We start from the raw sequence: 23,568 nt of genomic DNA on the forward strand, positions 1-23,568 counted from the left end.
CAAAAGCTCTAAGTGTTACAGGGAAGTCACATTGATGAGGTTAAACATGTATTTTGTCCTGTCACAGTGACTTTCACCTGTGAATGTAACCCTAACCCTAACCCTTTAACCATCAGAATCATATTAGTTCATTCCAAGTAAATGTTTGTATCATATCTAAAGGAAGTCTCTCACATCATTACTGAGATGTTAGGACTGGAATTGGACGGACAGGCAGAAAACCCGAAAACATAAATGCCACCAGCTGTGGGTGTCACAGATGTTTTGTTTTGTGTCTACATAACCAAACATCATCACAGTCTCAGATGTACAGTACTGTACATGGTCTGAGTCTTGTTTTGGTTTCTGGACAAACATGAAAGAAAATTATGTTTTTGGAGGTCAAAAGCGGCCGGATATGGACGTGGACGTGGAAATTAAAAACACAAATTTTATTGAACACCTGACACCAGATGAATTCCGGCCTTAAATATGAGGCCTCAAAGCAACAGCATGTGGTGGTGCACAATCTGTGTCAGGAAACAAACTGCAGAGAAGTTAAGTTGGTGAGTTTTAACAGCAGTGTGTGTGTGTGTGTGTGTGTGTGTGTGTGAGGACAGTTTCCAAAGTTATAAATCACGAGTTAAGACTGGAACAATGAAGAGACACACAGACTCAGAAGATCGTAAAATTCTGCAGACGGAGAAAGGACTGACTCACCGACAGCAGAAACAAGCTGCGTTCAGGATCTCCAAGCCAGACTACTGTATATAAACCCCTGTGTGAGGACTCTGTTAGTGTTTGCACAAAGCACGAAGCATATCACTCTTGCTCCATCTTTCTACACATCAAGCATGGGACAAAAATTGATACGTCAACTTATGCATACAGGACAGAAACACATCTGCTGTCCTGTGCTCTGGCAGCCTGCTCACCAGTCGTCTCAGTGCTGGCGAAGTGAGGCAGGCAGCTTAAATCATTCCAGAGATCTACAGTCCTCCCCTTTGTTTCAACTTTCCATGTGTTTCTCCTCCACTCTGGAACTCTGTTGTCTCTTCTTCCCTCCACTCACACTTCTCTTTTTCACCCACTTCTTCCTTGAACTCCCATCTCTCCACTCGCTATCCTCACGTCCCCTCTATTGTTCTGCTCTCCCTTCTGCGGCTAATTGCTAGCAATTCTTTACAGTCAAACTGAAAATATTGATTCCATGTGAAGCAATACAGAGACGGAGACAGAAATAATGATCAGTTACAGGAGAGAAGGCCTTGGGGGCTGCAAAGAAGGAATGCTACAGAGCAAACATTGACAGGAAAACAGACAGACAAACTCACAGGCTGTGGGAAGGAGAAAAAAATCTGGGTTTTGGAAACTAAACTCATGTCAAGTTGAAATTTAAATTATCATTGGATTGCTGCAGCAGATGAGAAACTAGATGTTGAATACCATCTTATTGGGAGATGAAAACAATGAAATGGAGTGAGTCTGTGACTGTGACACAGAGGGAGGAGTGTGGTTAAACATTTACATGTGTGGCGAGACATGTGGCCACCATTACTCTTGGTTTATGGAGGTCATTGTCTTTTTCTATTCTTTCTCTCTCCTACATCAAGAGACTGCTTGATGAACTGATAGACCTGCAAGGCAAAGGTCACATGACACGATAGAGACAGCTAGACTTTGTCAGCCCTGCCAGCTTGTCTGCTCACTAGGGTTGCAAAGGGGCGGAAAATTGCTGGTACATTTCCAGAAACTTTCCATGGGATGTTAAGCTGGGGAATTTTGGAAATATTTCAAATTGGAAACTTTCCATGGGAATTACGGGATTTATGGTAATTGACTGGAAATTTGGCGTAATTTAAACAAACTCCTATCATATCCAAACGTAAATTTAAACACTAAATTGAATATACTGTATAGTAAGCTTAGCTCAACAACTGGAATGCTCTTCAAAATATTATACAATTAACGTTCTTGTATGATAACATAAATCAGTCTTACAGTAGAGGAGGCCGAAGAAACAGGTAGCTAGCAAAGCTAGCCTCTTAAATGGTCAATAAAATGGTGCTAGCGAGCTTCTGTTTGTAAGTAAATGGAAGAGCCTGTTCTATTTTTACACTTTTGTTTATGTACAAATAAAACAAATGATCTAAGGTGTTATTAAGTGGACTTCTATTAACTTCTTTATTTACTAAACACTCGCAGTAGCTTCATCTTTACTAGCAAATCGCCTTATTAGCCGTAGCACTTGTTAGCTCGATGACTCAACCTTGCATGTCATGGTGGTCTGTTGCGAGTCTCCCCTCTTACATTTGCATACGCAGACACACATTAGGTGTGACTGCTACCCCAGCCAAAGCAGTCTAGAACAGGGCCTGTAAATGTAAACACACTGTAAACATTAAAATGTTTTCGAAGAATTGCAGTGCAATGAGCCAACAATGCCTGAAAACAAAGGAATGAAATGAGAACTAGACACACACAGAGAAACGTATTAATGTAAACACGTGGGGGGAACAGACAGAAAAAGCTGATAGTAATGCAAAGAAAAGACAGAAGAAAGAGAGGGATACACAGAGGGAGACAGAAAAAACATCCGCAGCCCAGCAAGTGCGCCAGTGGGAAAAGAGACAGGAACATCCTGGTGCAATCACGCACAACACACACCATCTGTGTGTCTGCATCGGTCAGACTGAGTCCGTATCTGTGTGTAAGCACACAGGCATGCATGTGTGTATGAGAGGTGTAGAGCCTGGGCAGCTGCTGCTGCTGCTGCTGGGGCCACAGCTGGTGCAGCTATCAGCACAAGAAAGGAGGTATGGGAAAAAGAGGAGGAGGAGGAAGAGAGACTTAGAGGAATCAATGAGGAGATACCTGTCCCTACGGAGAAGCTTTGGGAACACGGAGGAAGAAGAGGAGAGGGGCTGAGATGACAGGAAGAGGGGCTTAGAGCAGAACAAGGACACAGTTGTTAAGGAAAGCACTTTGGTCCTGTTGGATCAAGTCTGGGAACAGACTGATGTGAAGGTACAAACAGTCAGCAACCCTCCTGGAACTGGCTGTTTCAACATTAGGCCTGTGCTTTCCCAGACATTGGACCAAGGACAAACAGGTGCTGCAGACAAAACACACTTTCTCTCAACCCTCTCTCTCTATCCAACTCTCTATCATTTCCAAATGGCATTAGGTGAGATGCCAATGGGAATCGTTTTGTTCATACCTCAAGCTGATTATTTGGAAACATATCAGATTTGTATCTGGCAGCAGTGACTTGATGTTGGCTGCCTGTAACAATCAGCACTTAAAAGAAAGCTCATAACTTCCAAAAAATTAACCTTTCAGAGAATTTAGAAAAGATGGGGACGACAGGAGTACTGGCATAAAGTTAGTATGTCTGCTGATAAGTAAGGAAGAAACTGCAGCGCCAAAAAGTCAGTGAGCAAGTGAGTTTGACAAAATAATCTTAACACAAGGATCACATTATAGGATAAAAACTAAAAAAAAAAGCTATAAAAAAAGGTAGTAAGTGGATCTTGGATTATTTTGTCAGACGATAACATCCATCCATTAGCTATACCACTTATCCATGCAGGGTCGTGGGACGGCTGGAGCCAATCTCAAGAAGGCGGGTTCCCCCTGGACGGCTTTCAGACTATAACACTTTTAGGTAATTTAGAAATATCAACATTACCTTCTTCAGAGCACTTACAAGTTTATGTTTCACTTGCAAAATGTCTCCCTCATGGGTCACAGTTTTTTTTTTTTCCACAATATATTTATCTGGAGGAAAAAGAAAGAATATTGACTTTATATCACTATAATATCTGTTTTGGTTTCTGCTATCAGCCAGGCTATAGTCGCCACCATGACACTGGGATAAAGACAGTTACTGAGTCACGTAAAGAAATGATACAGCATGTGTAAAACTGTTGGAGATGAAGGTTATCCTGACATTCTCCCTCAGCAGGCCCCTGCGTGTGTCTCTCAACATGACTGGAAATCCACAGCTTGGGAAACGCAGCATTCCTGAGGAGGTTGTTAACATTCCTCTAAACTTATTGAATCAGCAGAGTACAGCTGGCTCCGCTTGCCACGGCATGCAAAGATGGATGAGTTTTTTTTTTTTCTACAAGTGCTGTGTGTATTTGCTTGTTTGTGTTGTGCATTGAGTAGAAGGTGGCGTGTGTGTGTGTGTGTGTGTGTGTGTGTGTGTGTGTGTGTGTGTGTGTGTGTGTGTGTATGTGTGTGTGTGTGTGTGTGCAAAACTGAGTCTGAATGTTTCAATGTAAGTCAAGACAGGAGAACCTCAGTGTATATGAAAGAAGCTTTCACATTCACGACCCCTTCAATTCAGCCTATAGGGTTAAATTCTCCATATTCCAATGGCTTTTCACTCAGGCGACACTGGAGCCAGTCACTTTTTCATTTTCTGACCACAAAATATGGTCTCACCCACCCACGAACGCACCCACACAAATCTGCAATGCAAATACAAAGTATCAGAGTATCAATGACACTTTTATTTCCTCTTTTAAATATATGCCTTTAGGTCATGGCGCATTGAAACTTTGTAACTGCTGTACATACGCAAAGAAAGAGATGGTGACTAAACATTTGGTCTGACTCTGCAGTCTTTATCTGAGAGGAGTCAAACAGCCTGGGTCAATCAGTGGATCTGAGAGAGGCCCTGAACTGCAGCCCAGTCTGGCTCCCCCACTGATGAACAGCAGTGCCAGCAGAGACAACACACCAGAAAACTGAACACAGAAAACTGTTTCTTACAAAACAAACAGTACAACAAGCATTGCAAAGCTTAAAAAGGGCCCACATTTTAAACTTTTATGGTGTTTTGAGTTTTTTTTATCCACAATAAGATAAATTAATAGCCTAGAAATCTAGACGCACCGTAGCGGCAGCAAAAATATTTGTTCCGTAGGTGGGTCTAGAAACGAGCCATAGGAACTTTTTGAGTCTCGAACACCAATTGTGTTCACCAATCACAGCGCTCTATCTGTTTAGAGAGTCGTTGGGCGGGCTTAACGCGATGGCGACATACATTTTAATTGGCTTGTCAGGCTAACGTCATCCTGCTCTACCCTATTGCGTGCAGAGGCATTTTGAAAGACAGCCTTCATCCCGCCCCCCTGGATTGAGCCGAGGTCTACCGGTCGTTTCCAGACTATACATTTTAGTGATATAGTCTAGCTTGTCAGGCTAATAAATTAATGGATTTAACTGGAAAAAATACCAAAAAAACATCCAATGTAATTTAACATCTTTTCCCCCCAAGGCTTCTCCCTGGAGCTGTCAGTGAGCCAATCAGAAGAAAGATGCCTGACATTAAGAGAACCCAAATCCTGCATGGCTGGACGGCTCAGTTTCAAGGCATAGTGCACAGTATTAGAACCTAGACCAGCTTTATAATCAAAAAAGATAAGGAAATCCCACTTTAAACAATATGTGCCTCTGAATTACGACTGTCACATGTGACAAAAGACAGACACAAAGGCTCCGTCAGACTAAAACAGAGACACAGACATTCATGCATTCAGCGGGGGGCCGGGAGCACCGGGCAGCTCACCCTGGAGGTTGCTAATCATCTAAATGTCATCACTGTGCTTGCTGTTGTCATTCACTGGAGGAGAAGTGACAGCACGTCCAGCACACTGACTGACATCAGCATACCAATTACAGAGGGACAATAAGACCCTCTGCCTGATAATTATGATAGAGACATGGTAGGACCAGCCTGCCCTGGGCCGCCAGTGTGAATGACGTCAGTGTGGGAGAATCACACACCAGCGCTGCTTTGGTTCAACTCACATGAGGGACATTGGGCCAAACAGAAGAGAGCAGAACGAGCAGGACAAGCGCTAACGTGAGCTTCCATTGACAATAAGCCTTATTTCACAGCAGGCATTTTGATGTGTCACAGCAGGGAAAGCAGCACACATGTTCCTCATAGCATTTATGATGTTCTATGTAAGTGTCCCAGTAAGTCATGACAGTGTAATGGTGCACCATCATGCTCAATATCAGGACCCTGAAACTGAAGCAGCTGAACAGAATTCAGCCAGTAGTCTAAGTCTATTTACGCCTCTGTTTTTCTTCTGCAACATCTGTGGCAAAGATGTTTTGGTCACATTTTAAGATATCTTAAGAACCAGGAAGCTGGAAATACAACATGTTTTGCTTAAAAATGAGATGAAAGATTAATTAGAGATTAATAAATAATTAAGATATTGTCATTGAACCAAATGATTAATTGTTGCATTGATCTGACATCTGCATTTTGGCTAAGGCGTTTCTACTTGACATCTCTGTACACTCTTCACACCATCTTGCTGTACATGCATAGCCTGGAGGTGGCATGCAAAAGTACACTTTTATAAAAACCAGATTGACTGGTCTGGGATTTATGGCCTGATCCCCCCCTGAAAACATGAGTCTGAGGAGACAGGAGCAGAGAGTTTAAGATGAACTGTGTGTAAGTCTGCATGACTGTGTTGGGAACATTTTCTGTTTTTTACTGTTAGAGAGTAGAGAGCAGATTAAATTTAAAACGCAACAAAGTCGTGACGCCGAGTGGTGCGGTGGGCGCCCCATGTGCAGAGACTATAGTCCTCGCTGCAGTCGGCCCGGTTCGAGTCTTGCATCGGGTGGCCCTTTGCTGCGTGTCATTCCCACTCTCTCTGCCTCCCCATTTCCTGTCTCTCTCTACTATGCTATCAAATAAAGGCAAAAATGCACAAAAACATACTTAACAAAAACAAACCCAACAAAGTCATGAGCAAGGAGCCAAGTTGTGCTCTGAGTGGTCTCCAAAGTAATTTCACCATTGTCATGGAGTGTGACTGTGGAGTTGGCAATGGTTGTAAAGTGCATTGAGCACATTTTCTCAATGGAGATGAAGTGGACCCGCTTTGACAGCAGCCGCCCTGGCAGGGCAATGAGAGGTGGCCTTTCATCCTGGCTAGCTGTTAGCTTTGGCAGGGGCGCGGCAGCCCTTCGCCAGCACTCCTGCCTGCCTGTAAACTGGGAGTACACCTGGGAGAGAGCGGAGCATAACAGGAAGGAGTGAGAAATTCATGGAGAAGGAAACTAAAACAGTCCATAAGGAGTAAATTGTATCGTATTGGATTGTAGGGTTATTAAAAAAATCCATCCAAGCAGGAATGAGGGCAAGGAGTGCAAAAAGACCATTGTTTCCTCTGTTTTCTCCCACGAAAAGAGAAATCACGTCTCTTCGAGGTCTAAGAGTGGAGACAGAGGTGCCGAAGCAGGTGGGCAGACAGATATGCAGACGGGCAAGGTAGTGACTCAGACAGGAAGTTACACAAGCAAATACACAGACCAACAGATGCAGGCGGCAAGACAGACAGACTTGCAAATAAGGAGGTTGCAGACAGATGAGGGAAATGATTTTTTTTTTTGTGTGCAGCTGGTATTCTGCTGAATAGCTGTAGTGGTATCCATGGCAACGTGCCTTTGGCATTCTCAATGCTGGAAAGAGCAGCGGGTACAGACAGAGGAGCCGGCCAGTGAGAGGACGCTGGGATTCACACTAGACAGAGAGGGATATCAAGTCCGGCTCTGTGCAGCACTCACCCAGGTGATATGTCAATATTTATGTTGCATCATGGCAGCGATTGCAAAGTAGGATGATAGGAGGCTGTTTGTGTCACTGCTATCTTGATTCTCCTATATATAAAAAAAACTGCTGCTGAGTTTAGATGAACTTATTGCAGCCACATAATGCAGCTACTGTATGTGCATGACAGGTAATGAAAAACGATTATATCGGGGGGAAATCAAGTGTGACACAACATTACCTCATTGGGTTTCGCATGGAGTAAAAAGTCTTAACAACACAGGGAAATAAAAACTACATTATTAAAGTTCTTGAGGCCATGTGTTTGCAGTTGTTATTAAGTATTTACAGAATTTACAAAACCCGCCTTTTTTTAATCCTGGCACAAAAATGTTTGATAATGCTTGCTGCATTAAAAGGCCCATATTATGCAAAATCCACTTTCTATAGATTTTGTAGTGGTCCTATGTGTTCCCGTGGCCTTTCTATGACGCCTGGAGGTGAAAAAAGTCTGTTCACTCCCTTAATTGATTTCTACACTTTTTTGAGATCGTGTCTCCAAACGGGCGAATTGGAAGTGCTGGCAGACTTGGCGTCAGGATGCGCTGAACTCAAGTGACTCCACCTCCCGGTACTTCCTTATACTCCCCCTGGACCAGTCTGGAAAACCCTGAGCCCCGCCCGCTGACACTTTTCCGGTACAGAGACCCCCCCCCCCAATCCACACACACACGCTCTCTCTCTCTCCCCCCCCCGTCCGTCATTTGACATGAAGCGGTAGATACGGGAGGAGCGGTCGGTACCGCGGCCACCAGATGATCGATTTGAATCATTGACTGAAAAACAGCCGCCTGTCATTAAAAATGAAATTGCGGATCAGAGAATATTGGAATGATACCGCTTCTCATCAGCGCAGCGGTCCTCATCACGGAATGAGACATCTGAACGAGGAAGTCTCCTCTCCCGGCGCAAAACCACGTCAATATTCTCATCAGTCCATACAACAGTGCACAGTTTGTGCTGCGCTCCTCAGTTTCACTTGTTTTTTTTTATTTGACAGTTTCACACAGAACTTTCTGATGGTAGTAGGAGTCTCTCCATGTTTCTCCTTCTGCCACAGTAAAAAAAAAAAAAAGAAAGAAAGAAGGAACATTTAGGCTACATTTTTTCAGACAAGATGCCAGTCTCAGAATTTTTTTTTTTTTTTTTTTTCGGAAATCAATGCCCGACCCCTGTCCCAATGTCAACACTGGCACATGTACCTGTAGTGAAAACCACACCCTCTCCCCTGACAGGTGTGGAGTGGACGTGGTTTACACATCTTATTTGCATTTCAAGGTGCAGACACAGAAATGGCTCGTTCGGAGGAGAGCTCCACTTTTAGATTACTGAGATGTAGAGCTGCAGATTGATTTGGGGACAATACACTAGGAATACTATATGGTTGGACAACTTAGAACCATGTGAAATGGTTGAAAAACAGCATAATATGGGACCTTTAAACATAAAGTATCCAATACAATGTCCCTTTGAGCTCCCATCTATCGTATAAATTCACATTAGCTTGCTATAAGAACCCATGTCAGGGTAACATGAGCAAAATCGAGTGTTTGTAAGTGTGTGGAACAACCTCTTGAGGTCCAATTACCCCATTTCTCCCAAGGTAACAACACTTGGAGCATCTTCAAGCTTCAGATGCTTTAGCCTTTAAAAACGATAAATACAGTTTAAACCATTACCAAGTTGTGCCAACACCTAACACAAGTAAGTCCATCTCAGTCATTAGTCATTTTCAGCCAACATCTTAAAAGAGGAAGGGTTTCAGTTTTAATGCCAGTCAGGTACTGCACTCTTAATGCAACATTGATGAGAAAATGAGGGATTTAGAGTGTTATCTCACTGGTTTGCCTGTGTAGACTCAGAGAAAACATGCTTTCTGCAGCATTTGCAAGAAGTTGAGGCCCACCTTGATCTTATCATAACTGGCAGTGTACAGTAACAGCTGTCTTTAAGAGACATGAAGACAAGCTAGTCTTCACGTCAGCGCAACCAGTGAAAAGGATTTGTCGTAAATAATGCATCAGCTAAAAATGTCATATCAAGAATGTTTTTTTATTATTATTATTTTAAACAAAGTGGTCTGTCTGTCAGCTCTCATCACCATCCTCTCATCGTCAAGAGCCATACTGTTATTTAAAGAGGAACTATGCAAGATTTTTTACCTTAATGAAAAAACTTCGGAGTAATTGTGATGGTTGAATAAATTACATGTAACTTGTTACAGGGAGAATGGAGGCTCTCTGCCTTCCACCTCGTTTCTTGGCTGGAAACCAACCAGATCAGCACTGGTGTCCCAGCTCCAGCTCTGCGGGACTGCAACACAAACGCGCCCCCTAACCCGTAATCTCTTGTTTATGATAGATAAGACTACACAAATATACTGTACATATCTTAAATTTGTATATGATATATAAAGTTATGCACCGCTAAATTCATTAGATTCACATGACGTCACTGTGTTTCTGCGCCGCCATATTTGTGTCCGAATCAGGGCGATCTGGGCACAGATCACAGCATATCACGTTACCAGAACAAGTGGAGTAGTAGGAGGAAATCAGCAAGAGACCGAAAATTGACGTTATTTGAAAGATGCCAGGATTATATTGTGCTGTTGACTGTGATAGCAGTCGCCAAAAAAAACCTGGACTGCAGTTTTATTCCATCCCAAAAGACGTAAATAAAATGGTTGACTGCAGGCAGTCTATCAGTGGCAGCATGGGCTGTGACAAGTCTCACTAAAAGAGGGGATTCACTTTTTTTAATAATATGGATATATTGAATTCTGCATTTTGATTACTTTCTTATTAATTACTCACTGATTCCGCATTTAGGGTCTTTTATTTCTGTATAACAGACCGTTGCTAAGTAAAACGGGCCGTTGCTAGGGACGCCGCTCTGATCAGCGGAGCAGGGCAGAAGAACTATCAAGGATTTTTACCTTGTGTTTCATTTTCACCAGCTTCAGACTAACTTAATTGTGATGTTAGAAAAATGACTTGTAGCTTGTTAGAGGGAGAGTGGAGGCTCTCTGCCTCCCTCACCGCTGCTGGAATCAAACCTGCGATCAGAGCGGACAGAGCGGACGGGCCAGTGCAGTGTCACAGCTGTGACCACTGACCAGCTGTGTCTGTGCCACCGCGAGTCCGTGACACAAACGTGTCCCGTATCGTAATCTCTTATGACAGACAGGACGACATAAATGCGCACATCGTAACATTTACATGATAATTCATCAATCTACTGATTGATAATCAAAAGCCCATTGAAAACAACTACAGACGAGTCGACCGGGAGGAGGGTGAGGAGCAAACAGCGGAGAAGTGACCGGACTAAGGACTTTGATCAACATTGTGTCTCAAATTAATTAATTAATTCATAAACTGTGTAATAAATGGGATAATATAGAGTTTGTCTGTTGTTATAGAGATATAAACCCAGACAGGATGTATGAAACCCTGTCATTTTGTCAAGAAACTGTCATTTCCATCCTGCGGTTTGCATGCTGTCATATGAGAAGACCTGTCAAATCGGACACAAATATGGCGGCGGTCCCTTCGACGTGACGTCACTGCAACCCATGAATAGCTTGCTTTGTCACCGGCTTCATTAAAAACAAATGCACATGGCCGGGAGGAGGGTTAGCAACACAGAGGAAAAGACTTGCGTAGTTCCCCTTTAACATATAATAACCATTTTATTGACAATGAGTCACAGGAAACCCATTGCCATGGCTGCATGACATGCATATCTCTGCCAGTAAAATGCATCTTCCTGACTTTTGGTAAGTTGCTTATGGGGACTCAGTATTTTTTCAATGCACGTAAATATATATATATACAGTGTATGTCTGTGTGTGTCTGTGTTAGCTCTCCTGTACAGTGATCCAACAAACACAAGTATCAACAACAAGCATGGGGACTGTGTGTTCCATGGGTATGTTCCTTGGCAATAATTTCAAGAGGGAAATACTTTTTCCTCGACACTTTACACAAACTGCCAGATATGAAATGTTTATTTTAGGTGAAGCTGGAACAACCTGGAACTTATTTTCTGATGTGCTTATTAGCAGTGCAGAACGAGTGACCAAGAAAGAACATTTAAATTAAAAGAAAGAAAAAAAAAACAAAATCTTTGTGCCCACATGGCCCCGTCAAGTTGTCTCACATGTGCCCACAGTCGTCTCACTTTATTTGTTATGCTTACAATGCTCTGGCACAAGGCAGGCAAATGCACAAAGACACACTCAGTGACTTGGTTGAATGTGTTATGTGTAATAACAGAGCGCAGCTGCTATTTTAAATCTGTAGCCCTTGTTTGTTTTCTGTTTTGAGGACAGTGAGAAAGAAGAATAGGCTGCGAGTGCAACGGCACATCGGTTCAAACTCTTCATCTGACACTAAGCAGAGCCAGAGAGAGGAGGAAAACAAACAGGCCCCTGCCAGAGCACACACACATGCACATGTGGCCATACACACAGTTAATATTAATTATTCAAAGATGTGATTCAGACACAAAAAATTCTAAAAGTGTGTCTCCCAGTGTGTGGGAGGTGGGGGAGGAGGGAGGTGCACATGGGAAGGAATTTAACTTCTGCATCCAAAAACAAAAAGGGAAAAACAGTTGGATTATGGTTCTATTAATGCTATTATAGATTTACTGTTCAGGAACAGGCCTGGATTTGGGGATTATTAGGCTCATGTGATCCTACCTTGTATCCAGCATGGGTCCTGCTCTTTGTGAGCGGCGTGGTGGAGCACAGCTCGATGGCCTCAGGCTCATGAAAGATCACCGTGGGCAACGGTTCCTTCCTCAGTGTCAGCACATTTAGCTTGGTCTTCAGCATGGTCTGAAAGTGCTGATGGTGGAGAGAAAGAAAGAAAGAAAGAAAGAAAGAAAGAAAGAAAGAAAGAGGATGTGCTTTAGGCAAAGTCAGTCCCAGACAGGTGCATGCCCTATGGTCTAGTATTTGTAATTTCCTTGAAAACACTGCTGAAGACTCAATAAATTGCAAACCCCACAACACTGGTATTTAAGTGTGTGTTTGTGTGATACAGTATTCAATATGTCACCACTCACAAGTCCAGATTATCCAAGTTTTATGCTACAGTAAGGAATGTCCAGATAGGAAAAAAAATGCTACTTGCCGTTTCATAAAACTTTTATGAGACTCAAAAGGGTTGAAATTCCACCAGAGGACATCAGGATATTATATTTTAAGCTATCGTTTAGCACTTATCGAAAAGAACACAGTATGAAATTTACGGCACATGTATTCCAGGTACACACACACACACACACACACACACACACACACACACACACACACACACACACACACACACACACACACACACACACACACACACACACACACACACACACACACACACACACACACACACACACACACACACACACACACACACACACACACACACACACACACTGCCTCCGTCAAAACAAGAGCACAGAGCTGCCTGCTCTCATACGACAGACCAGGCCAGTGTTTCCTGCTTTTTTGGGATCAATTTCATTTCAGTTCTTTCTTTCTTTTTTTAAACATAACAATGAAAAACATGACAAAAAATTACAATAATAACAATGACAGCAAACACAATATACATGGCCATATAAACATAAATCCCTTCCCCACCCGCACCGTACCCCACACAGGTCACCCCAAAAAACTATACGGCCAGTGTTTCCTGAAGTGGAGCAGAACCACATGGCAAAACTGGCCTGGTACGACCCTGTGGAATTTTTGGGCTTCCTCGAACTAGTCAAAAGACAAAACCGAAGCAGCTAATGAGATCAGGACTTTCGCAACTAAGGCAGAAAAAGGACGCCCTATGGCACGTCTGCCAGCTGTCTGCTGCCTGATCTCAGTTACTTAGCGTCGTCTAACTCTGGCAGAAAAATCCTGAAAAGAAATCCTTCTTGCACAACATGAAAGTCGCCAACACAATTCTGACAGGTTTGTTATTTTAAAAAAAAGCCAATTGAATAAATTAAGCTCACTATTCGGTCATCAACAAAAGTGTTGCACAAACTGGTATGTTCATGTGAGATGAAAAGTCTAGAGAGTTCTAAGGTGTATAACAATACATCCAACCATCCATCCAAACATTGAAAACCACCATGACAACTTAAGAGTGGAGCCAAAGAAGAGGTCAAAGACCTCAGGATTCATGATATTACAACCACGACTGTCTGCACCAAATTCCATAGCAATCCATCTGATAGCTGTCAAGACATTAAGCTGCTAAAGTTGAAGCCAGCTGTTCTGTCGGACAGATCGATGCTGTTATAACCAGAGCCAGACCATCGCAGAGGTCTTGAACCAGTGACCTGTTGGTCCTGGCTTCACATAACATTGTTGTAAGTGATTACAACAACAAAAATGATGGATTATGTCCAGATTACTTTTACAAATGCTCCCATTCATTTTTTTTCTTTTTCCCCTTTGGCACTTCAAAACTGTTTTCCATGTTGGACCTGCACAAAATCTTCAAAATAAACACCACGGATAATTATCATGCATTTCATAACATTCACTTGAAAAACTTGGCATTTTATCTCTAAATCTTAGTGTTTATACTTTATTGTATTTCCATTAAATGCATTCTCAATGCCTATGTCCTCGTCTTGGGTTGTAACAATTAAGATTTTGGGTCCAATTAGAGTAATTGTATAGTTGAATTGTTACGTACTATGTAGAAAGTTTTTCACACATTAAGCCAGTTTCAGTGCCACCAAGTAACAGACCTAATCCTGTGACCCCCATGCCCCACAGTACAACCTGTTGCAGTATAGGAACAAGACATAGGGTTGGCACACCATGGACCCTCATGTTCAAAAGAATAATAAAGCAACGAGGGGAGGGGGGGCTCAGGAAAGATGAAGATAAGGCGAGAAAAAAAAACAAGGAGCAGATGAAGAGGAAAAGGAGAAAAAGAAAGATGGAGTTGTGAAAGTAAAGCCACATGTGTAAATGTTCGCTGACCTCCGCGTCAGCAGTTTACAGCTTCCTGACAGCGGTTCACATTCCTGCGGTTGGCCCCAGTACGGACAGGGGGTGGGGTGGGGGTGTCTTGAGGGGGCCTGTGGCGGGCTCCCCGACTCCTCCACCCCCCACCAGGAGCAAATCGCCTGAGCGTACCGGGCCGCTTGTGGCCTAAAGCTGGAATTCTATTCATAATATTTTCACTTCATTTCAGTGTTTTTTTTTTATTTCTCAATTCCCAACTGTCTCCTCATCAAGTTACTGCTGTTATTGATTCTATTTCGGATTACAACTTGGATCCAGGCAGGTTTTCTGTCTCCACCATCAGGCCACTGTGGGCTACACGGTCCTGTCTACACTTACAGGCCAATTGATGAACAATGGCTGCTATACTGTCCTCTTAAGGATTATGAAAAAAGGTAGTTCTACATGTTGGATATTATTAGGATCACCAGTCAATTTAATCAAAGCAGGTTCTTTCTCTTTGCGAGGAGGTCACAAAGGTTAACACAGGACTTCTAATAACTGGGATAGAGATTATCATGCAACAGCCCATTATAAAGCAACTTATTTGATCATTGTAGAAAGAGAAACCCTGACAGACCAGTCAGTTCTCATTTTACTGTCGTAGTTCTGAGATATACTGTAAGAGGCTGAGCTACATGGTACAAAACATACTAACGTGCACATTCAAACCAGCTGGTAGATTTCCATTATTCATGAGGAGATATAAAGTATTCTGATGTGTCCGGAGATCTTTTCACATGCCTGAGAGTGCGAGTACATTTAAAAGTTGAATGATTTATGATTTTATGACCAGTGATTTAAGAAATATTAATAATAAAAAAGATTATACCACCACATGACATCACGTCACTTTTTAATTCTTCAGTTGCCATCTAAAGAGAATAGCTGGATGTAAATACGATATAGTCCATGTGCTTGTGACTGCCACTAGCTGTAAATTGAATCAGGAGTATTTGGTCACTTGTAAGCCGATAAGTACATCTACTGTCCAAAAAAAGGAAAGTTCTGCATATTAAGCAGCATGACTGTAACACTAACAGCATGATTAGTTGATTACTGACTCACAGCTGCCTGCACCCATGTGATTGATTTGTATTTATAGTGCAAAGACGTTACAGCAAAAAGGAACCAGGACTGAAACTGCCAAAATTCCAACAGTGTGACTTTTACAACATTTCAGTTATTCATATTTTACGGCTCTCATGGCCCATATAATGTGCATTTGCCTAAAATCTGTACTTCCAATAAACTGCGTATATCCCACAATATAAGATGTGGGCCTAACTTTTTTGTTCTGAGCAAATTATGAATTTTTAAAATCGGCAGACCAAAGTCAAATCTGGATCTATCACCAAAAAGATCCAGTGTTACCAGCCAATTCCTGAATGACTGCTCTCTGTGTAGATCTCTGATTACTGCTGCTAATCACAAGTGGCATCAGAGTGACTACCCATGCCAATTTCTCCAGTGTCTCCACAGGTTAATAATTGTGAATTGCGCATTCAAAAACATGCAAATCCAGGGAAATGCTTGAGCAATCATGTCAAGCAGATAGGCTTTGGAGAGTGTCTTGTGCAGTTTGCCTCCTGCAGTGATGAGCTTAACAGGTCGCAGATGGTAAGTTAAAGTTTCGCCCCCCTGAGGGAGCATTCTTAAAGGAAACAGGTTCTCAGGTCAATCTCTTGGTAGGACACTGCATAACAGGGTAAAAACAGACCTCTGCCACACCCACTGAGACACACAGAAATGCACTTCCACGGATGTGATCATGACAAAACTGTGGAAAACAGCTGGAAATGATGTTGAGAAGCCAGCAGAAGCTAAATTGGTAGATGTTTTCTGTCTGAAAAGTATGATCTTCGTAATCTAAAAGAACACATGCTTCGGAAACAGACAGCTACTGGTGCATGACATAAACCCCAAACGTGGTTAATGTTATGAAGTAAGGTTGAGATCTTAAGACAGAACTAGACACCAAAACAATTTGTCAACAACATTAGCCTGTGTGAGACACATATGCATACACTGGGCCAGACACACTTGATGAAAGAGTCTGTAGAGCTCTGTACCAGATGTTGTAGGTCTGCTGGGTGCTGGCAGAGGGGAAGACAGTGGGACATCACTGTTTGTTATCTGGGCATCTGTTCTGCATCTCATCTCATTTTATTTCCACCAGCTCTGCATTCAAACAGAGGCAGACTGAGTATATGATCACAACTGTTTCAGTGCGTGTTTCCATGAACAACAGAAAAGGGCTAGTATATCTGGCACTAGCCTGACAAGCCAGACTATAATATTATTAAAATGTCTGGCAACGACCGGTAGACCTCGGCTCAATCCAGGGGGCGGAATGAAGGCTGTCTTTCAAACTGCCTCTGCACGCAATAGGGTAGCACTTGAGGGCTACAACTAATCAGAGCAAAGAGCAGGATGACGTTAGCCTGACAAGCCAATTAAAATGTATTAGTATGTCGTCATCACGTTAAGCCCGCCCAACAACTATCTAAACAGATAGAGCGCTGTGATTGGTGAACACAAACGGTGTTTAGACCCACCTACGGAGCATTTGCTGCCACTAGGGTGCGTCTAGATTTCTAGGCTAATCTGGCACCATAAAGCTGTTTGGAATAAATAAACAATCACTAAATTGATAAATACAGCTGTATGCACAGTATTTTGCACTCCGATAAACAACCATTCATATTTGTATTACCCAACTTACTTATAATGCATTTTCTGGTAGATGAGAGTCTGTAACCCATTAAACAAGACTAGGTCAAACTCCTTGTATGTGCTGGATCAACATGGTTAAATCCTGATTATATAACAGCAAAGTTGTTTGACAAAATCACAAAGTGCATAAGTTAAAGCCAAAGACTGAGCTGTGATTTCAGCTGTATTTACTTATAAAATAATCACTCAGATTTTTGGAGATGCAGATGTTTTTTATTTTTTAAGTTATTTTTTCAGGCTTTTACCTTTAGCACTTGTTCAGTGAGAGATAGTCTGCAAAAGACTGGAGACAGGGACAGAGAGAAAGAGCAGCAAAGGTTTCAATTCAAAGGGGGTGTGTGGCTCTACTATGTCAGTTACCAGGGTGTCCATCCCAAAAAATGAAAGGCAAAAATTATTATTTGGTCTTGTAGCTACAGACTCCATACACCACACAAATTCAGCATACTTTCAACTCCAGAACATAATAGACCTTTATTAGAGGTAGGTCCCCTGTTAGATGTGTAGAATTGGTCATAACAGCTGTAATGGAGGTCAGGCTGCATTTATTGTTAGCACTCCCCCGCCACCAACCCATTCCCAAAGACCTGGAAAACAATAGTGGCTTGGTAAACTGTAACTGGGCATTCTGCTCAACAGTGGTGGAAATACCATCAGTCAATCAGTCAGTCAGTCAGTCAGGGACATAGGACTAGCCCTGCTGTTGCAGTGCAGCCAACAACACCAGTGGGTTACACAGGACACAGGATAATCTAAACTAGAGTTTATTAATCCTAAACGCAGCACAACACAGAAGAGCAAAGGAATATAATCTGAGAAGTAAACTAGTATTTATCAATCAAAAATCTTATTGTGAATTAAAAGTCAGGCAGGTTATGGTGAACAACACTAATGCATGTACACCCTAGAGTTTTAATTTTGATCACGATTCGTCAACATGGTCATCAGGAGACCAACCATGAAAATTAGTATAGTAGAGCTATCAAAGAAAGCAAGATATCACAGTTTGTCTCAATGATAGGGTGAAGAGTGAGTAAAACACATCGTATCACCTACTGAGCTGCACATGGTCCAGTTCAACTAGCTGACAAACCTGGTGCCCTGTGGAGATTTCTTGTAAGCAAGGTTCTACTTGCATCTTAGTCTTCCATGCCTTTGGGTGGTGTTTTCAGTTGCATGTTGGCTTGTTATTTCCACTTGTTGCTGAGCAGCATAGTTGGAAACCATTGGTAGGGATGTGCATCGTGAGCAAGTGCAGGTGACCAATAGGGATGTGAAATCGGCCCTGTCTTCAGATCATTCGATCGTGGCCACTGTCGATCGCCGATAGGCGATTAAATCGCCTGAGAGGACGTGTACAGTTACGTCACCTTAAAAAAAAAAAAAAAAAAAAACCTCGCCTGGCGCGAACATGGCTGACAGCAATTTGGTGCCAAAAAGGAACGCAAAATCAGCTATTTGGGCATATTTCAGGTTTTTCCCGGATGCGAACGGTGAGCCTAAGGATCTGACCCAACCCATTTGCACAATCTGCAAAAAATGTGTGCCTGTGAAGGACAGGCAGACAACAAATTTATTTGGGCACATTCGAGTACATCACCCCTCCGAGGCCGCAAAACTGCCCCCAACCAGCGCTGCGAGATCAGGTGCTGCGGCCGGATCAAATACATCTGGGCATCCGACAATATCTACAGCTTTTGCGAAATAGACGAAATACAAACAAGGCAGCGCAAGATGGGATCAGTGTACAACAGCTGTTGCAAGGTATTTGGCGAAGGAGTCAGTCCCGTTTCAGACGGTTGAAAGAGAAAGTTTCAAAAAAATGCTGGCTACACTGGATGCACAATATGAGCCGCCTGGGAGAAAATATTTCTCGGAGACCGCAATTCCTAAATTATATGATCAGCTGAGAGGGGAAATCAGCAGCGAACTAAAAGAGGCCAACTTCATTGCGCTTACTACTGACATGTGGTCGAGCCTTAACATGTCTCCCTATATGTCTATTACCGCCCACTATGTTTCAAAAGACTGGACATTAAAATCAAAATGTCTCGAGACAGCTTTTGCACCTGAGAGTCATACCGCAGCGGTGCTCGCTGAAGCACTCCAGGATGGGTTGCAAGCATGGGGAGTAGGAGAGGAGAAAGTGGTCTGCATCACCACCGACAACGGAGCCAACATCGTTGCAGCTGTTCGTGATCTGAAGTGGCCATGGATCAGCTGTTTCGGGCATAATTTGAATTTGGCGGTCAACAATGCCCTGAATAAAGAAAAAGCCAGAACGGACCGGGCTTTCGGTGTGTGTCGCCAAATAAACGGAGCCTTTTCACACAGTTGGCAAAGGCGGCAGCAACTCAGGAAAGAACAAGAGCAACAAGGGATAAAAAAAACGCTTTCTCTGATAACTGTAAGTAAAATATAGCCTAAGAAATACAAATACAAACGAAAGTAACAAAATTGTGGCTTTTACACTACATACATAGCCGTTATTCCATATTTTTTTTTCTTCTTTTTTCTTTAAACTAAGCGATAGCAAAAATCTGTTTACACACCATTTGATGGCCAGCTTGGACTCAAAAAAGAAAAATAATGTAAATAAATAACCAATAGGCTATTCTGATCATTACACAAAAATATTTTACACAGGTAATAGGGCAATTACAAAGTATTAATACCGCTATTGCGCTTATAACCATTTCCCCCGTTATGTTTTCCTTTGTAAAATAGGATTGCGCAACGCGCTGGGGCAGCAAGTATGCCATGACAGACAGGATCCTGACCCTGCTGCCTCACATCAGAAGGGTTTTTGCCGACGACAGGAGCCGGCGCACACTACCAACCATAAGCTGGCAAGATGTAAGCGTGCTGGAGGCTATCAAAGAGGGACTGAAGTCTGTCTCTGAATTTACAGACATTATGTCAAGTGACATCGTTGCTGCCTCTGCTGCACCTGATGACAGATACCGTCAAGGAGAAAGACACTGATGTCAAACTGACGGCAGACATTAAAAGAACAATCCTGGAGCAGCTCGACAACAGATACGACAACGACAAGACCATCCAGTTAATGCGCACAGCTACCCTCCTTGACCCGCGGTATAAGGCCAGTCACATGAGTGCAGCTGACCTGGACTATATCAGATGCCAGCTGGAGAATGAGATGGTGCTGTTCTGGAAGAAACACACCCCCAGACCACCTGTGAGAGTCGAAGCGGACTCAGCAGATGAGGAGGATGCAGGACCCACCCAGCCGACCAAAAAGAAAAAAACACTGGGTAGTCTTCTTGGCACAGCCAGGCCTCCTGTTGTTGCAACGCCGGAGCAGCGAGCACACACGGAGATGGCAAATTACCTACAAGAAGAGATAGCTGATGGAGAAACAAATGCCCTTGAATGGTGGAGGGGGAACGAAAGCCGCTTCCCCTTGATGGCAAAAATGGCACAGAAATATTTGTGCATTCCCGTGACCAGCACGCCTTCAGAGCGCATTTTCAGTAAAGCGGGGAATGTTGTAACCCGGTACCGCAGTCTGCTAAAGCCAGAGAAAGTCAACATGCTTGTCTTCTTGTCAAATAATATGTAAGCAAAAGCAGGCTACGCTGTTTTTTTCACTTGTTTTTTTGTACAGTAGGCTGCAGTGTTTTATTGCTTTAAGTTTGTTCGAATCGAAATAATGTCTAATGATAGACAAACCTCTATTATTTTGAAGTGATTTTATGTTGGTAGCATTTATATTTTTGTAAGACAATCTACCCTCGTACTGAGCTTTTTTGTTTGCACATTATTTCGTTTATAACAGCCTATTACTAGTTTTGCGCCACATCTGTCTGAGCCTCTTCTTGGCGAATAATTTCCGCTGTGGCTCCGTCCTTATTCGTTTGTGACAACTATTGGCAGCTGTAAGCAGTCACTTATTTATGTATTTATTTAGTCTATGTTAGACAGAAGTGTCTGTGGCTCCAAATTTTATTTTGGTTTGGTTATATGTGAGGAGCATTTCATTTACGCACGCTGATCTCTCGATTTAATAAAGTTATTGTTGTTTAAACATATGCTGAATTATTTCTTTTGTGTCTAAAAAGAAAGATAATATAGCCCACCACTTGTGGGGCAGAGAAAAGTGTTTGGTAAACAATCAAGAAGATGAAGAACAGAGGAGACAAAGACAGCCTGCGTCCGCTGCGCGCACCTCTGAAAAAAAGTGAGAAGGAAAAAAAGATGCAACAGGGTGTAATTAAGAGTTTAATATTCACTCCTCAGTTGCACAGATCAAAGGGCTCTGCAGACATGTTGCTCCATGAGAAACCTTTTTAAGTAGGCTACACAGTAGAGCGCAGGTTCTAGAGATTTTTTCTTTAACATCTTATGGTAGTAAATTAATTAAAGATCGGCTTAAAAATCGCCATTTGAAAAAAAGATCACGATCATCCCTTCGATCGCCGATAGACGATCCGATCGAAAATCACTCCATCCCTAGTGACCAACCAGATGGGTGCGAACTTTTAAAAAACATTGTGGCCAAAAATTGGCCACAGTTTGCCTTTAAAGCAAGAGCAAAAAATGTTTCCCTTGGAAACAACAGACATGAAACAACATCATCATGTCCCACATATTTAGTAACAGGACCATGGCTAACCTACAGTACGGTTGTACTCAAATCAAATTAGTTGCTCATGAGTTTTGTCCTAAAAACAGGCCCAATTTATCCAACAAATAAGTCTTTCCAAACAATGACTTACCAAATCTTGCATCATTTTGTACTGGCAACCAGCCCTAGCCTACCCTTGTTTGTACCTCAGACCTCAGTTGTGCACACAAACACATCTTTCCCTTTGTAACCATCCTGTAGGTATACACTGTGGTCCACAGGTAGAGCAGGGGGAGGGTTCACCCGGCATGTGGTGGCAATTACTTCCTAAAGTCAGGAGGTGGATGCACCCCTTCACTTCCCTGCATGGTACAGATGTTACTGGTTCAAATTTGCGGACTTCACGCGTGGTCCACGCGAGACGCCACAAGACTCATGCATTTTTTTTCTTTGGCGAGACAAGAGGTTTTAATGAAAAGCCTCAATGTGCCAAAACAACCGCCAGGTGGCATCTGTGAGAACGGAGGACGACAGGCGGATGACTCAGTGATCTGTGCAGTAATCCACAGCTTAAACTCTAGGCTATTAAACTAGAACTAACTACTGTATACCCTGCCTAAATCACAGAAACTATTGTAATATGATAAAGCCTGTCTTGCTTTATGACTTGATGATTATGTATCACAAATTATGAAGGATCATCTGTGCAAGGCAAAGATGATAACATCAACAAAACACGGCGTAACACACGCGGCTGTATGGGACAGGCTTTTATTTAATTCAGAACAAACCGCTTAGCAAAAATGGAAAATATAGTCTATAATAATTAATTGATCTGTTGTTTGGCCACTGTTTGAAAATAACCCGAATTATGAGCAAATAATCTGATCCAGAGCAGCAGTCATAATCAGACTTCTTCTAAATAAACCTTAACATTCAATAACTGGGTCAGGTCGGACCATGGGGTTATTTTTTCTCTTCTTCTTCACAGGAGAAAATGAGGTGCCGCTCACGGACGCGTTGATGTTTTGTGATTTATCTGCTGCCTTGACTCTGCCCTTTATACATGTGCGTTCAGATTAACAATAAGACAAGCCATGGTTGAGTTTATTGAGTTTTAGCTGCTCAATCTCATTGTTTCAAAGAAAAGGGATTGATTTTTATAACGAAATGAAACGAAAACAATATTATATTGATACATTGTTGTAAAAAAAATCGCAGCAGCTGCAGCGCGAGAAAGAGGAAAAAGGCAAGCTTCTGGCAGAAAAAGAGACCCTGCTCGCAAAAATTACCCGGATGGAGGATGAACTGGCAACCCTGAGGCAGGAAAATCAAAACCTCAGAGAGAGCGGGAACTCCGAAGGAAGAGGGCAGGCTTTCATGGAGGAGATCCGAGCTGGGATCGGAGAACTGCGAGATGCTTTCCGCGAGCAGCGAACTCGCATCCCGGTTACGCCCCTTACCCCCGTCAGGCCGATCCCACGACACACATCGACTCCTGATCTTTCCTCGTCGCAAGCCTTGATGTCTCCGCTGGTTCTATCTTCAACCTCGGACAGCATTAACATCTCTCACCAACACCCCGAT

At 42.7% G+C, this 23,568-nt stretch overlaps 1 protein-coding gene across 1 annotated transcript in view; it reads right to left on the reverse strand.

The window, feature by feature from the left end:
* pid1 (phosphotyrosine interaction domain containing 1) overlaps positions 1-23,568 on the reverse strand; it is a 45,307-nt gene that overhangs the window by 11,729 nt on the left and 10,010 nt on the right. The window contains exon 2 of the mRNA XM_085795396.1: positions 12,339-12,485. Coding sequence (XP_085651522.1) covers positions 12,339-12,485 — 147 coding nt within the window. The remainder of the gene's footprint in view (positions 1-12,338; positions 12,486-23,568) is intronic.

Source organism: Trachurus japonicus, chromosome 13, assembly GCF_045865225.1.
Source record: "Trachurus japonicus isolate A0001 chromosome 13, Traja_1.0".
Classification (NCBI taxonomy): Eukaryota; Metazoa; Chordata; class Actinopteri; order Carangiformes; family Carangidae; genus Trachurus; species Trachurus japonicus.